At 56.8% G+C, this 16,225-nt stretch overlaps 3 protein-coding genes across 3 annotated transcripts, besides 1 other annotated feature; all 3 read right to left on the bottom strand.

Moving 5' to 3' along the window:
* Positions 1 to 2,880: 2,880 nt before the first annotated feature.
* On the bottom strand, positions 2,881 to 4,320 carry LPMP_111090 (lanosterol 14-alpha-demethylase, putative; the record flags this gene model as incomplete). Its single annotated transcript, XM_010698654.1, has 1 exon — positions 2,881 to 4,320. The coding sequence occupies one exon, from the start codon at positions 4,318 to 4,320 to the stop codon at positions 2,881 to 2,883; it is 1,440 nt and encodes a 479-aa protein (XP_010696956.1).
* Positions 4,321 to 5,267: 947 nt separating this feature from the next.
* Positions 5,268 to 5,638: a repeat region.
* A 1,050-nt stretch (positions 5,639 to 6,688) lies between these two features.
* On the bottom strand, positions 6,689 to 8,020 carry LPMP_111080 (palmitoyl acyltransferase 7, putative; the record flags this gene model as incomplete). The annotated part of the gene is made up of 1 exon (XM_010698653.1): positions 6,689 to 8,020. The coding sequence occupies one exon, from the start codon at positions 8,018 to 8,020 to the stop codon at positions 6,689 to 6,691; it is 1,332 nt and encodes a 443-aa protein (XP_010696955.1).
* A 2,661-nt stretch (positions 8,021 to 10,681) lies between these two features.
* On the bottom strand, positions 10,682 to 12,250 carry LPMP_111070 (palmitoyl acyltransferase 7, putative; the record flags this gene model as incomplete). The annotated part of the gene is made up of 1 exon (XM_010698652.1): positions 10,682 to 12,250. One exon carries the CDS (start codon positions 12,248 to 12,250, stop codon positions 10,682 to 10,684), a length of 1,569 nt encoding a protein of 522 aa, XP_010696954.1.
* Positions 12,251 to 16,225: the final 3,975 nt, after the last annotated feature.

Here is a 16,225-nt window from a genome sequence, read left to right as displayed (position 1 = left end):
CGAAACAGCGAGGAACAGCACAGGTAAGTATCCGTGGCGAAGGGGGTTCCACCGCTACCAGGGGACAAGCTCCTGCGCCAGACAGTGTAGTGAGGTAAGCGGGGTCTCAAAGTGGAGAAGATGGTGGCGCATCAGAGCAACGTAGATGCTACGTTCGCCCTCGAATCCGCCATTGCTCTCTTGCTCTCCGCGCATATATATATATATATATATATATCGTTTCCAAGCGAAAACACACAAAAAGAGAGAGAGACTGAATCCCTCAACAACGGGAGCCACGAGGGACAAGGAAATTTTGACCATCAAGCGCAGTGCCGAAATAAGCTCGATTTAGCACGTGGTGATGTCCTCGCAGCCTTTTTCTCCGCCCCCCCCCCTTTTCGGTAGTGTAGACCACTATAGAGAAGAAGCGTAGGTGAGTGGCGAGGAGGCGAGAACAGAGAGAGGGGATGAGAAGAGGGGGAAAGCCCAAGACCACCTTCGATGATCTCCTCCACCACCGCCCGCACTTCTCGCTACGCCCCTTTCCCTTTCTGTTGCTCTACGACTGGCCTACGCCGTACTCGGCCGCTGCAACAACGGGCCGCTGTTTCGCCCTCGCTCCTTCATCCCACATGTACGCGCAACGAAAGGTGGGAAGAGCAACAAGGCGGACGCGGGAGTACCGGAGGAGGGTGGGCGCGCGCAAGCGAAAGGGGAAAGCAAAACAAAACACAAAAAAAAGGAAGCGAGAAAGGAGGAGAGAAGGAAGGGCCTACAGGTAAGAGGAGGGGGGAGGGGGGGGCAGAGGGAAGTCGGCCCCACCTGCACCCACGCGCAGACGTCGCTGTCCAGGGGAGCGAAGAAAAGAGCCAAACGCCCCCATCCACGAAGAGAGGGAGGGGGATGAAAGTGCGCTGCCAATCTAAAATGCCAACACACACAACGACAGGGGTGCAGTAGGAAAACGAGAGGGAGAGAGAGCGGAGCAGCGGGGATGCGTATCGCACTTGTTCCCCATAAGCATGAGAGACAACAGGAGAGGGAGAGCGGAGGAAGAGAAAAGGCCAACGAGAGGTACTCGCAAGACGACGATGAAATCCCGCATTCGCACTGTCGCACACATACATACACGCATCAGACTCCAGATAAGGTCTAAGGTAAGCATAAGAACCAGAGAGCGACAGGTCAGCGACACCGGCTTTGCAAACAAACTAGGAAAAGAAAATGGAGAAAAGTATATGTTAAGGGGAACGCGCGCGAGAATCAGCGAGAATGCCCAGGAAGCGGGGAGCTGCCCCGCACGCCATTCGGCGCCACAAAGGCCCACCGATATGTACAGACACACTTGTGGCGTGCGAGAAGAGCTCGTTGGGGATGCACAGTCGCTAGATCACAAAGAACAAGAAAAGAGCCGCAGTGAGGGAAACAATGAATGATATCTTCTCACCGTCAATTTTCTTCTTTCCACTTCGCTACTCTCCGCTCTGAACGACTTGACTGAGGCAGGGGAATACACATAGAAGATAAAGGCGAAAAAGAAAGGCACAAATAAAACTCCACCGTCGCCTTGTCGGTGTGGCTTTTGGGCGAGCCCCACGGCGAGTGTGTCACACATTAGACGCCTCTGCGGCGCGTGTGCCGCGTCATATTTTGGCAACAACCGCGGAACAGCAGGCCTTCGTGTGTGTGCGCTGTTTTGCAGACTGGCAACGCTACCCGCCGCTTCGTCTCTCGTTATCTCGCTCCATGGCACATATCTTGAGCCCGGGCCTCTCCCTCCCTCTTCCCCTCCTCATCTTCCACTCATAAAAGACTTCGCAGGCAGCAGAGAAATGGGAAGCGAGGGTGTGTCGGCTCATTGCTCAGCTTTGTTTCCCTCTTTTCCATTTCTGGCTTCTCGTTTGCTCCTCCTACGCGCACTTAGTTGTGCGGGTGCTGTTGGAGGAGGGGAGGCACCACCGTCGCTCTTGTCCTCTTTTCAGTGGCGCTGCAACCTGGTGCTGCTCACACGCCTCACATGCACACAGAGAGAGAGACAGAAAGACGCAGACACATGCAACTGCATTCACATCGCTGCTCTCAAGCTCAACCCCTCCGCATGAGCTCTTTCTCCCTTCCCTCTAACGGCTGCTTCTCTCACCACCTCTATTGCTGATCTCTGCTCTCCACCCCGTTCAACATCGTTACTTCCCTTTCTTTACTGTTACGCCCTTTTCCCTTGTACAGCGCGCATGCTCACCTGGTCCGTGCGTGTCCCGGTAAAAGCGTGCACTACGCCAGCCACAGCCCGTACCTCTCCCCCTTCCCTTCTCCTCGCTTTGTCTCGCCTTTCACTCACGCGCTTTCGTTCTCCTCCGCTGTGTGTGTGTGGGTGTGTGTGTTGTCCCGGCAGCCTGGCCCTTTTCACAGAGAAATAGACCCGAGCCCGCAACAATGCAAAAGTGAAACATCAAAAGGACGCGTGCGCGCGCCCGCCTGCAGCGCACGCGTAAATACACGCGTGTTTTGCCGCCAGGGGACTGCGAGCCATGCATACGCCATACGTGTACACGTGCCTCATTAGGCACATACCCCCGGCGTGCATATCGTCGCAGCTGACCTTTTCTGCTTTCCCTCGTTGTGGTCGTTCATGTCAAGCTAGACAGAGGAGCAGCAAACGACGCGAGACGAACGAGAGAAGGAGGGAGAGAACAGAAGAGCCCACACGCACACAGGCACAGAGGTGAGGTGGGTAGAAGAAAACAAACGCTCAAAGCAACGAGAGAGAAAGAGAAGGGGGAGAACGCCGCCGGGTTCGCGCAGAGCTCAGCACCGAGACGCCTACACCCACGCACGTGCCCACACACCATTTCTCTTTCTTTTCTTTCGTTCGCGTGCTTTGCCGAGCTGCGCCCTCCTCTAAGCAGTCGCCTTCTTCTTGATGTACTTGACGCGGCACTGGCTGGCCGTCGGACCCACCACCATGGTGTGGTAGTTCGGCTCCGGCAGAGAGCCGAGGAGCTCAAAGTCGTATTCACGCAACACCGTCGCCAGCACCGTCTTGACCTGCAAGAGGCCAAATTTCTCGCCGATGCACTTGTGCACACCAGCACCAAAGCCGCAAAAGGCGCCGTCGACGAGCTTCATGTTACGCTCTGGATTCCACTCACGCGGATTGGGGAACGCCTCCTCATCCTGGTGTGAGAGAAGCGGCGAACAGGCAATGATGTCGCCCTCCGGCACCACGTACTTGCCTACCTGGACTGGCTTCAGTACCTTGCGCATCAGCATAACAAGCGGCGGGTCGCGGCGGATGGACTCGCGCGCGCACTTCTCCGCAAACGGCATCTCCTCCATGACGTTGTCGTAGTTCAGCTGCGCTGGGAACTCGTCGATCTCTTCGTGCAGCTTCATGAGGTGCTTCTTGTTGCGAGGGTCCATCAGATGCAGCAGGGACCAAGTAGTGGTGATGGTAGAGGTGTGCTGGCCAGCAAACATGGCGGCAACAATCATGCCGCAGACCTCGTGCTGGGACATGCGGGTGCCGTCGCGGTACACGGCACCGAGCAGACCAGCGAGTAGGTCAGACGTGCTGTTGTCCTTCTGGGCCTCCTCCTTCTCGCGAGCGATGATGATCTCACTGAGGACGTCCTGCAGCTCAGCGCGGGCATCGCGGCAGCGGTAGGACTGAGGCAGCGGCAGCTTCAGGATCCACGGAAGGAAGACAGCGGCAGGAATGAGGCAACTCTCCATCCTGGCCAGCAGCTGTGCAAACTGGCGCGCGTCGAGGCGCTTGCGCAGGTCTTCGCCGAAGAGACACTGGCAGGCGGTGTTAATGATCATAGCGCTGCAATCCTCGAGGATGTTGATCTCGCCTTCGTCCTTGTCCCAGTTCGCCTTCATAAACTTGCGCACCTCGTGCTGTATCGAAGGAGCAAAGTTCTGGAACTTAGCCACAGTCAGCTCCTCTGCCAGGAAGTTGAGCTGCTCGCGCATGCGCGGATACGGCGCGGCGTAGGCGACGCCCTCTCCAAAGACGGGCACCATGAAACTGTAGACCTCACGCGGGGAGAGAATTTCGTTACGCGGTGTGAAAAATTTGCTGTGCTGGTGAACGTCGCCGACGATAGTGATGCGATTGCCGCAGACGTTCATGGTGAATATGCCGCCGTACTTCCTCTTCGCGTTCAGCATAAAGCCCAGCGGGTCCTTGCCAAATTGAAGGATGTGGCCAACAAACGGCGTAGTACAGCGAACGACTGGGGGGTCCGTCGCGCGGGTCGTGTTGAAGGACTGGCAAAAGTACCAGCCGTATAGCGCCAGACCGGCAGCCAGGAGAAGAAGGAGCTCGCCGATCATGATGGCGAGACGTCTGTTGCTTTACTTTTTGTTTGTGGTCCACGATAGGATCCAATAAGGAAAGAGAGAAGAGACAACTATCCCGGCGTGCGACCTCGGGGGGTGCGAGACGTGCTGGATGCAGATGCGTGTATGGATGCCGGGCACCTTTCCTCTCTCACGTGACCACCAGTGCACGCCTGTGTACGGCAAGTAAGAGAGGGCAGCAGAGAAAGACAGTCAGCGAAGATGAGAGGTTAACCGCATGGCACACACACACGCACACACACACGAGGAAAGAGGAAAAGACGCGGAGGAGGCAGTGGAGAGAAGAAAGCGAAAGAGAGGAGACACCGAGAAAGGAGAACGGCAGAGCACTGGCCAAAACGAAGAGAGGCTATGATGAAAAAGCTATGAAATTTGCGACCTACGCAGTGGTGGCAGAATCTGAAGAGGGCGTCACACACAGAACGAGGGGGATAGGGGAGGAAGAAAAGGTCGAGTGCACATGCACGTTGATTGGAACGTAGAACACAGAGGTTACAGGGGTGGAGAGTGCACAGTAGCGGGTGTAGAGGGAAACAACACAAGTGCAGAGCGGGGATATGAAGAGGAGAGGAAGGGGAGGAGACATGGGGCACCAGCCCTTCCACCAAGAGATCCCTCTCTTCAGGAAATCAGTAGATGGGAGCCAAACTCACGTAGAGAACAGTAAGGGGGGAGAGAGGCTCGTGCGTGCAATGCACGCGTAGGTCTTCCCCTTGCAGGCATACACAAAAAAACCTCCCTCCACGTCAGCGATACCAGCGCCGCCCTCTGTTCTTTTCTTTGCTTTTTCGTTCTTGCCCGTGTATAACACTTGGCCTTGTACAAGCTGCCAGCTAGCGACGGTGTTGCCGGGGAGAATTGCTGACAAAACAATGTGAAACAGCGAGAGCGAGTCAACTTTCTACATCAGCACGCTCATTCTGCCACCAGTCCGATTGTGTGGTGCCCAGCAGCGCCAGAGACGCGCGCCACAGCAGTGCACCCACTCAGCCATCGGAGCACGGCCCCTGCCTCAAACTCTATCCGCCCGCCTCACAGCCGCTCCCACCACGCCGGCCGCCACCTGAGGGGGCGTCCCTCGGGGTGGTGGGCAGGCTCCCTACACCGGTAGGTCGCGAGGGCCCGGTGGGGGATGCGTTCGAGCCGCGCTGGCACTGCGCGCATCACATGGGTGGCACAAGCGGGTTCGCTGCTGCCCGCCACGACGATGCCACGCCAGCCAGGGCCGGGCCGCCGCCACCAAAAGCGACACATTGCTTTGGCCTCCCCACGCTGTAGGCGCTGGGTCCTGGGATGCCCACGCACTGAGGTGTGTTCCCTCGCCACCAGCAGGGCTCCTATACATATCGCAGCGCAGGAAGAAAAAGACACGATTGCGGGCGAAGAGGAGCCCAGACGGAAAGTGCAGAAAGGCAGCCTCCGCACCATCGGTCGACTAAGACAGAAGCGAGGAGCAGAGCAAGAGGGTAAAATCGCACCGTCTGAGCTATGAGCACACGTTTTGCCTACGCGACTCTGCGCGAGAAGGTGAGGAGAGAAAAAAAAACACGAGAACAGACTCAAGTCAAGCAAGCGTAAGAGAGAAACGGCACAGCGCTCCGGCTGAGGGAAAGAGAGGATGGAGGACGACAGGGGTAGAGAATAAGGAGGGAAGGAGAGGGCAAGCGCAGATAAAGAGGGCAACAGTGGGAAGTATGTGAAGCTACAAACAAAGAAAATCCAGTCAAAACAAAACACCACACAAGCGAGCGCCAGAAAAGAGAGTGAGAGACGCAGGGGCTGTTCGCCCCCACACGTTCGCCTACAGACGTGCGCACGCACACCGTCGGAGGATTACAACGACATGAGCAGACCGAAACAGCAGCCGCTACAATGGTGAAAGGGTGAGCCAGGGAATAAAAAAAAAAAACTGAGACGAAGAAGAAAAGTCCCGAGGTGGCCCCAACTAGAGGAGAGACTGCGTCTCGACAGGCCAAACAACAATAAGCGCAGCGGCAGCAACAAGATGGAAAGCAAAAAGAGGGAGGAGTCAAAAGGGCAGTCCAGTATCACAGACACGCATATCCATGCGTGAGTCACAGAGAAAAGAGGGCGCTGTGCACAGTAGGCCACATCAGCAAGGATAGCGCCACCGCAGTGGCGCACAAGAGAGAAACGAAAAGAAAGTTGAGGCACATATGCACATCAAGAGAGAAGAGAAAAGGGAGTAATGCGTAGTGAAGACACGCGGCTGGAGCACACAGTCATGCACGTGCAGGAGCGCATGGCGAAAGGCCAGGTCATTCGTCCGTGTGGCATGGCAGCCCCGAGAGGAATCGCAGCGGCTATTGTCCTCGGCACTCTAGCAGCAGAAACACCTTTTCTGCGTCTTTTGGGGCTCCTTCTCGACAAGGATCTGGAAGGTCTCCTCACGCTTGCCCACCATGTGCTGGTACGTCGTCGTCTTCAGGATAAGATGCAAGTAGACGTGAAATCCGAGCAAATACACAATGGGGCCGAGGCTAACAAGGACCCCGAAGCAGAGCACAATCGGGCCCACGCGGAAGTACGCGTTGTGATTCTTCGCCAGTATATGCCACCATCGCACGAGCAAGCAGATGACACTGGCAAGGGTCGCGAAGTTGCTGAAGACACATCCGCTCACGAAGCAGAAAAACAGGGTATAGTTGTTCCTCCCGACACACATGTTCAGCCACTTGCAGTGGTGGTCGAATCCCTCCACACACTTGTTACACGCCTTGCAGTGCTTCGAGCTCAAGCGCGTGCAGCGCCGGCAGAACACGCAGAGCTCACCCGTGTTGCTGCGGTCTGCACAGTCCCTGAAGGAGATTAATATGAGGGACCCGTAGAGCCATATCGTCCCGGCAAGCACGAGGAGAGCAAAGGTGACCAGCTCAGCCATGCAGTCCTGCTTGTCCTGGGTGTAGAGCAGCACGTAGGCCGAAAACACGCTAGACCAAAATAATATAACTATCACCAGGCAGTAAATCTGGCCTGCAATCTGATAGGAGTGCAGCGGGCGCTCGAACGCGTGGCGCCGCGGCCGAGTCTGTCGCCAGCTGTCAGGGTAACAGCGCCGGTCCACGCAGCAGGAGGTCAGTGGCTGATCGGAGCGAGACTCAAAGCCATCAATGCCATCAGCGGCGCCGTGGTTGCTCGACACCACATTCCTTCCGACAGCAAACCTCTCTGACGGCGGTGCCAGCACGTTTGTCACGACACAAGCATCATGCATGCCGCTCAGTGCGAAGGCAATTTCATCTCTGCTGCCACTGCCACTTGCCTCGTCGCGCTTGCTTCCACCCTTCGCGTCTATCTCTTCATCCACGTTACGCTCGGAATCCACGGCGCCGAGGCCAACGCACTTCAGCAACGCATCGTTTGCACCGGCTTCCGTGGGAGACGGGCCGCGCTGCTGTACTTCTGCAAGCGCGACTGTCTCCGCCTCAACACCCTCCCCCTCACAGACAGATGCAGAGCCGAGCTTGTTGGCCACCAGCGAGGCTTGTGGAGCGTGATCACCTCTTGCAGACGAAGACCTTTGTTGTGCGGCGTCTTTGGGTGGTGACCCGTACGGCGAGCTGCCATGGGCGCCGAGGAGGTGTTGCTGCACGTGGTGGATCGGTAACGGGCTGTCGGCGACCTCAGCTGGAGAGTGAAGTGTCATGTGCATGGTAGGCGCGACAGCCGTGTCGGCCGCTGCTGTGCCAGGGACGGGTACTTGATTTCCAGCGGCACTCATGATGTGCCTCTGGAAGCTACACGGCAAGTAGAGACAAGAAAAGCGCAGATGGGCAGGTGGTAGTTAGGGGAGGGGGAGTACCTCTCAGGATGTCTAATGATTCTGGTCGAAACAAGCGCCTGCAGGCTGGTGTATGGGTATGCCGATGCGGTGGGTCCGCTGCCCTAGTGGGTAAAATGAGCACATTGCACAGAAGGGGAAGAGCGTGGATAAACAGAGAAGGAGGCAAGTGGATTCAGTGGAAAGGAAGCGCTCGGTCGAGATACGCGGAGGGAGGGAGGGAGGAGGGCTATGCTACAAGGAAACCACTACGGCGAACACCAACGACAGCTGACAGCATCGCAGACATAATGTCTTTGCATGTGCATGCACGCTTTCACTATGGCGCTAATGGGAAAAGCACCTCTTCGCCGCTCGCATGACAGGGCCAGATGAGAGTATACCGAAGTGCGAGCTCTTCGGTATACTCTCATCTGGCCACCTGCAGCATATGGAGCGTGAAACGGGGGGGGGGTAGAGAAAAGGGGAGGCTGAGGCGGTGGGAACTCTCTTGAGCTCGTTTTCCCTGTGGCGACGGTGACTTGCACGCGCATGGCCCCCTGGATCTCGCTTTGTCTACACCCACCCCACGCCCTCGCATCCTCCTCTTCAGCGACCGGGTCTCACAGCACGTGTTAGTGCTCGGGTCATTGTATAAGCTGGTGTTTTCCTCTGTAGAGAAGCATCATGGGCGACTGAAGCACACGCTGCAGGGTTGAGTATCTTCGTGCTTTTTATGGGTGTTGTTCTTTACGATGGGCTTCATTCTCTGTGCAGAGGTGCGTAAAGAGACAAGCGCACCACGGCGTGGGCATATGGGTGTAGTATAACATCATTATGAATGCCGGTGCTCAAATGCCAGCAGCATCCTGACGCACCCGCGCAGGCGCTGCGAAGAACTGCACAAACCCGCTGAGGTCGACGCTGTGCCGCTCAACGAGTTTCATGATATGGCTACAATGGAGCACCGCAGTCGTCACGTCAGCTCAAACAGGCCTCCCTCCTCCCATCCCACCACCACCACCACCAAGAAAAGGGGAACCATTTTTTAGAAGGAAAGAAAGCTGTACATGCAGACGGAGGAGAGAGAGAGAGAGAGGGACAGCGAGGGGCCATCTGCTGGGACCCTTCAGTCGAGCACCACCAGCGCTCACCGGCGCACAAATCGCTAGCAGGAGCGAGCGAGCGCGCAAGAGCAAACAAGAGAGACGCACAAATACAAGGAAAGAAAAGCACCAGGGCATTACACATGCTCACCCATGTGCGAACCAACGCACAAATAAAGCAACGCTCTTCCGCCGTGCTATCCGAAGAGATGCTAAGCTGGAGAGGACCACGCAGGCAAAGAAAATAAGCATGGAAGTGAAGAAAACGAAGGTTCGAACAGCTCACCATCAAGCACAGCTCTCGGGAAGAAACACACACACAAACACACACAGGGGCACACACCTGTAGCACCCCAACTAACGAGAAAACACGGCAGCAGCGGCGTGATGGTGCGACAGCTACAAGGGAGCAAAGAGTGCGCACGTAAGACACAAGAAGCGAAGCGAACAGAGAAACAAATACGAAGCAACAAGAGAAGCGGGGGAGGAAGAGGAGGAGGAGCAAGAGGAAGAGGTTCTAATGCGGGAAAGAAAGAAAGAGAGAGAGAGAGGGAATGGATGCGCGAGCGCGTGTCTAGCTCTCTGTGCGGCAAGAGCGGAGAGAGGTGGAGAGTGTGTAACAGCGCGAAAAAGACAGAGAAAAATAGAGCAACGTGGAAGAGACAGCTACCGACGAAAGGAAAGGAGGAAGACGGCCACAACACCGCTGCTGTTTCTACTGACTATTGGCAATCTGCGCACACAGCGCAGGAGGTGAAAGAGGAGAAGGAAGAGCAGGATAGGGCAGTGAAGAGAAGCACTATAAGCACAAGCACTACACCCAAGCACATACAGAAATTTGCCTCAACATGCACGTCAGCACCTTCACAATTCCACGCGAACCGGGCACACAAAGCACAAAAAATTATGCAAAAGAAAAGGAGTAAAGGGAGAACGAGTTGGAGACGAAAGGGAGGAGATATAGGATGAGGAACGCAGGTGAAGCTGAGCGGGTGGTCAACAAGCCCCAACAGAGAGGGGGGGGGACAGGAGAGAGAAAAAGAAAAGGTGGGCACAAATAAATCAAACGTTCAGCACAGCGACGCCTTCTCATCGAAGCACCGCTATCCTCTTTTGCTCTATCCTCAACACGTTCTTGGGAGAGAACGAGGAGAGGAAGAGGGGGGCTGTAAAAGAGAAGGAGACGTGCGTAGATCAGCGAAACACGTGTGCAGTCCAGCACACACACACCCACACACATAGGCCTCGCAACTCGTCAGTAGGGGAGAGAGAGAGAGAGAGAGAATGCATGCGCGCGCAACAACGCCGTAAGAGCGCGGAAGAGAGAAGCAGAAAGCGCTCGATGGCAGTATCACTGGAGATGACGTTCTTTTGTTTCTCTTGGAGCAAAAAAAAAAAAGGAGGGGAAGGAAGGGGAGAGGGGGACGCGCACCTCTCAGCTGCCTGCTCAACAACAGCACAATCGCCGTCGCTTCCTGCGAATCCGCCCCTCGGTTTCGCCACTGGGGAACTGCACGACACGCTCCCGCTTGTCAACAATGTGTTGGTACGTCGTCTTGCCAATAATGCAGAGGTAAGTGTGAAACAGGAGCAGGTGAATCATCGGTCCAACGCCTATGGCGATCAGCACGCACATTACAATCGGGCCCACGCGGAAGTACGCGTTGTGATTCTTCGCCAGCACATGCCACCACTTCGCTAAGTACGTCATACCGCCCGCAAAGCCCGCCAGACTCACGCAGACGGCAGCGGAGACAAAAGAGAAGAAGAGTCGGTAGTTCTTGTCGCCGACACACATGTTCAGCCACTTGCAGTGGTGGTCGAATCCCTCCACACACTTGTTACACGCCTTGCAGTGCTTCGAGCTCAAGCGCGTGCAGCGCCGGCAGAACACGCAGAGCTCACCCGTGTTGCTGCGGTCTGCACAGTCCCTGAAGGAGATTAATATGAGGGACCCGTAGAGCCATATCGTCCCGGCAAGCACGAGGAGAGCAAAGGTGACCAGCTCAGCCATGCAGTCCTGCTTGTCCTGGGTGTAGAGCAAGATGTACCCCGCGAAGACGCTCGACCAGAAAAGGCCAATCAGCAGCAGCTCAAAGACAAACGCCATAACCTGCATTGAGTGCAGCGGGCGCTCGAACGCGTGGCGACGTGGTTGACTGCGACGCCAAATGTCAGGGTCTTTGCTAACGTCCACGCACAGTGAGCAGCAGGGCTCCGCTGAGCGAGAAATCTTGGGGTCGTCCTCGACCCGGTCGTCGCTCTCCCAAGCCTCACCAGCGCCTTCCATGCCGCAGTGCAGATCGCCTCCATGTATGTGCTCAGCACCAACATCCAAATAACTGCCTGCCATGGGAAAGGCGTCATCTCGCTCGTCACTGTACCGGTGCTTCTCTGCCACTTCCATTTCCTCCGCGATGGGGCGATCCGCATCGGCGGGGCCCAGATTCACGCACGGCAAGCGAGACATGTTGCCCTCGCCGACGTCTACGCCAGCTGGTACAGCTACAAAAGTCTGGAAGGGAAGATGATTGCCACCCCCACGCCTCCACGACTGTTTCGCTACCTCGAAATTTGCCTCCCGCGCGGATGCGGGGCTAAAAATGTCCAATGTTTCGGTAAACGACTCCGATGACGCTGCAGCGGCGATTAGCGGCCACACAGGTCCCTTGCCGTACTCACCAAGATTAGAGATCGGCTTCTCAGGGCCTGACGCAGGGATGGAACTGAGCGCCTGACCTCCGGTATGCGTCATAGAGGCGTGGGTTAGCCCTGCGCTGCAAGCCTGCGCAGCAGTACTGTTGGGCGCGTGGGACGGCAGCCCTATTACCCCCGAAGCGTACGCCACCTCCGCAGCGGCGCTGGCAGGGGTGAGAACAGCTGGGCCGCATTGAGGCGAAGACGACTGCATCGGGCTCGGTTGGAGGGAACCGCCGTTGCCGGCCGGCGGACTCAGTGTGGCTACCGTACTGTCGAGGCACTCTCGATCTGTCTTGCCGTCGTAGTCCTCCGTCATTAGTGCCTCATTAGCAACGCCTGTCTCCTTCGAAGGGACCTCCTTGTCTTCGCCGGATGCTGTAGTCGCACAGTAGCTCCGCGACCTTGACTTGTGCCTGTGCCTGTGCCTGTGCGATGATGCAGCCAGAGCGTGTGAGGCACTACCGTCGTGGTGAGAATGTCGTCGTCTCCTAGACGTATGGTTCTCTGGGGGATCAAGCGCAGGCACGACGGCGTGTGCCCCTGGCGACGGGCTCACCTGGTGCGGCAAGTGCTCAGGGGTTGGAAATGGCGGCGATTGATCCTCTGATGAGCTCATTCTCGACGACACACAGGTGATGGTGGAGAGGAGGAGGCGACGAACAGCGAAAAGGGAAAAAAGGCGCTACGAGGAGGGAGGGACAGAGAGACGGGCGAAAGCGACCACCGCACTCCCCGCAAGACGCAGAGGGTAACGAAGCACGATGATAGAGGGAGCAAGAGAAAGATTGTCTGCGCTGATTCCGCGCAGGCACGCACGCACCCGCAGTGAGAAACCCCCTAAAGGAGGCAAAGATGAAATAAAGAACAGTAATAGAAGAGAAGCACACGCCCAACACAGCGCCAAGCACAGCAGCGCGCACTCTACCCAAAGAGGGTAACCAAAGAAGAGAGAAGACGCAGGAGCGAAAGCAGCGTAGAACGCACACGCTCACACGATGAAAGGGAAAAGGGGGCTAGTCAGGTAGGCCACACTAACGACAAGTGAAAGCCTAGTCCAGCAATAGATGAAGTCACACAGAACAGAGAGTTGACCAGCATACGAGCGGGAAGAAAGAGAGGACCGATGAAAGGTGAAGAGAGAGAGGAAGCAGGTGCGTACCTCTCTCTCCCCGTGCAGCAGCGCCACGAGCGATCGGTGAATGCGGTAGTTGCTGCTTGTTCGCTCTTGCGAATTCTCTTTGTGTTGCGCTGCGAGTGAGAGAACACAACAGGTGAAAAGATGTGGAGGCGGGTGTGATGACTTATATGAATGATGAGTTCAGAATAGAAGGGGGTGCAGGAGGAAAGAGTCAAGGGGGGCGGCTGGGCGCGGTGGGGGGGGGGGGGGTCTGCTACTCGTGTGGTGGACCCTCTGCTAGGCCTTCTGCCTCGCATGCAGGGAAGACTGTGAACTACACATTGGCGAGGGAGGGAGGGAGAGAGGGGGGGATCAAAAGGCGAGCGGGTGGGCAAGTAAAGTCCGAATTCGTTGACGATTACGTATGGGCCATGTGCATGCGCGAGGGGGAGGGGAGGGGGGGGGGGGGCGGCGAGAAGTGAAGTGGAATTCATCAGGCACGGGAGGTCGACATGCGTACCTCCGCCGTACGTGTGAGTGGGTGAATGGGAAACGTATCGCTCCGCCCTAGAAAAGGGAGTCGAGGATGCACCTCCGTAGTACAGGCCATTCGCCATTCACTCTCCTCTGCCTTCATCCCCCCCCCGTCACTGCACATCGCATCCTGTACACACCTTCGACTAGCGAGCGACCCATCCGCGACTAGAGCTCTACACTACTATTTTCCTAATAAGAGCCTCCTCCTCCTTCCCCCCTCCCCTCCCATCTTGTCTTCATCCCATCGTGCTTAGCTCCCCACCGCACAATTTACCTTTCGCTACTGGCGCTACGGCTGTGAAGAGGTCGGCAGCACAGAAGCATCGGCGTGCCGCAGACGGCACAGGCAGAGGCTAAGAAAAAAAGGGAGACTCTTCGTGCTTGCACCCTTTAAGATGAGCAATACGAGGGCGCGCGGGAATACACGCAGGCACGCTGTAGAGGCCGCCGCCTATGCGGATACATCACTGTGGTTGTTGCGAATCGAGTCCTCCGCTGAAGAACTGGTGCGGCGCTGCACCGCGTAGGTGTTATGTCTACTGATGCAACAACTGCCAGCTGCGCTTCGTGTGGCGCCGCTGCGGGTGAGTGGTGATGTTAGCGCTGCCTCTCTCCGCTTTCAGCCGGGGGGAGGGGGGGCAGCATTGCTCCAGGTTGCTCGAACGTAAGGCGCGGCGACGGATGGCTGTTGGGATGCGACCGGGCCGCCATGGAAGAGATCTTCGGCGAGGAAAACGCCATCGAAGCCGGGGAGACGTCCGCTAGTGTGGAGGCGCTGTGCTCCCGAGACGCCGGCGGAGACACCGGTGTGAGTATTGCCGCTGCCACTCGAGTTCATAAGACGTATTGGACATGACGACGACCGCATGACTCTCTGCATCGCTGGCACTCATCGTGACGGACATGCCTTGAATGAGCAGTGAGCGGAACACCTGTCTTCGGTGGTTGCAAGTAAGCCACCAAAGAGGTTCGCCGCTATCCTACCCGATCCTAGCGCTGGTCAGCAATGCAGCTGATGCTAAAAACACCGACGATGACGTGGGCTTTGATGACATCACAAGTGGCACAGGCCGCCCCTAGCAGTGAGAAGCGCGGCAGACGCGCTGACGTCTGCAACGGCGTAAAAGTGTACCGCACAGCAGTGTAAGCGACTGCGTAGCCATAGCTGCACTGGTTGTTTTCGGCCACAGGCCCAATAATAGTCGTGAGCGAGCGGCACAGAGTCAAGCACGCCGCCAGAAATGTACTCCACAGAGATGTTTGTGGCCAAGTTGCGTGGCTGGATCTCGCCAGTTTCCGTCCGAGACGTCCCTGTCATCCTACTCGTCGCCGTAGTCGAGCTTGTTCACGCGCCACCTGTCGAACGATCTGGCGCTGCTGCAGCCACTGACTGCGTACCGTCAGCCTCTGCCCGACTGCGCGTTCATCTTGCTCACCTCAAGGCTACACGACACCGTACTCGTGCTGCCTCGGAGGCTGTGGTGTGTGGTGTGGGGTGGCTAGTACTGCGTACACCTCTGACGGCAGTCGGTGCGGGCCGAATGAGCCGCTGTTGAGGCATCCTGGCATTGCGCCTTGCTCGCCCTCTAGGGTGTGGTTCATCAAGCTCCCCACCCACTCGCATGACGCTTTCAACACCTGACTGGTTCATCGCACCAACTGCTGATGCTACTCGACGAGACTGCGCATCTTGCCCTCATCCCAGACGGGTCCACACGATGTTATGGAGATCTATGCGGCCTCCCTCACGCGCGCGTGGCCGGTCGCCGCACGGCACCTGCACCTCCAACAGAGTGAGCTGCGTGGACTGCAGATCCGTGCGGCGGGAGCCAAATCTATACTCGAAAACATGGCACCAAACCATGCAGACACACACACACGCGCGCTGTCAGCGCGGATGGCGAAGTGAAGAGGGGGGAGGGGCAAAGAAGAGTAGAGAGCAGGACGTCAAGGAGCGAATGAAAGGCAAAAAAGACCCCCACAAGTGAGCGAGAAGCAAAACGCAAGTAGGAAGAGAACACACAAACGCATGTAAGGAAACCAAGACAAGAGCGAACAACGATGGCAATGCTGACAGCAGCAGGAGCCAGAGGCCGTGACAGGGCACGGTAAAACATATAAGTATAATCCGTCGATGTGTTCAGCCCCTCTCTCTCTCTCTGTGTTACTCTTCTGGCTCGTCAGCTCTCTCCTTCGGTATGAGCACGGGCGAGAGCTCTGACGTGTGTGAAGGAGATGACCTCCGTGCAATGGAGTGAGAGAGGGAGACGATGTGCCAATAGGGTGGGCATCTGTGGAAAATAAAGACGCACCTCCACCCTATCGTGGCACACAGAAGCGAAAAAGAAAGCAAGAAGAAATCGCCAAGGCAGTGGCACCAGTACGGGTTACACGAGCTGCGTCTTTACTTTCCTGGGGTCTGTGTGTGGTGCTGCGCGGGAACACGAGAGAATGGGAGAGTAAAATCAGCAGCAGCTCCGCCACGGCAACAGATTGCGTCTCCCTCGCCCAAGTCTTCCCTTCCGCGCATGCACACGCAACGCGCGCTCCATGACTCTGCGAGGAGGAGGAGGAGGGACACCGCATTGGGTTATGTCCCACGCGCGTATGCAAGAGGCGAAGTAAATTACCAACGAA

This window comes from Leishmania panamensis, assembly GCF_000755165.1.
Source record: "Leishmania panamensis strain MHOM/PA/94/PSC-1 chromosome 11 sequence".
In the NCBI taxonomy this organism is placed as follows: domain Eukaryota; phylum Euglenozoa; class Kinetoplastea; order Trypanosomatida; family Trypanosomatidae; genus Leishmania; species Leishmania panamensis.
This window is presented reverse-complemented; position numbering and strand designations above follow the sequence as displayed.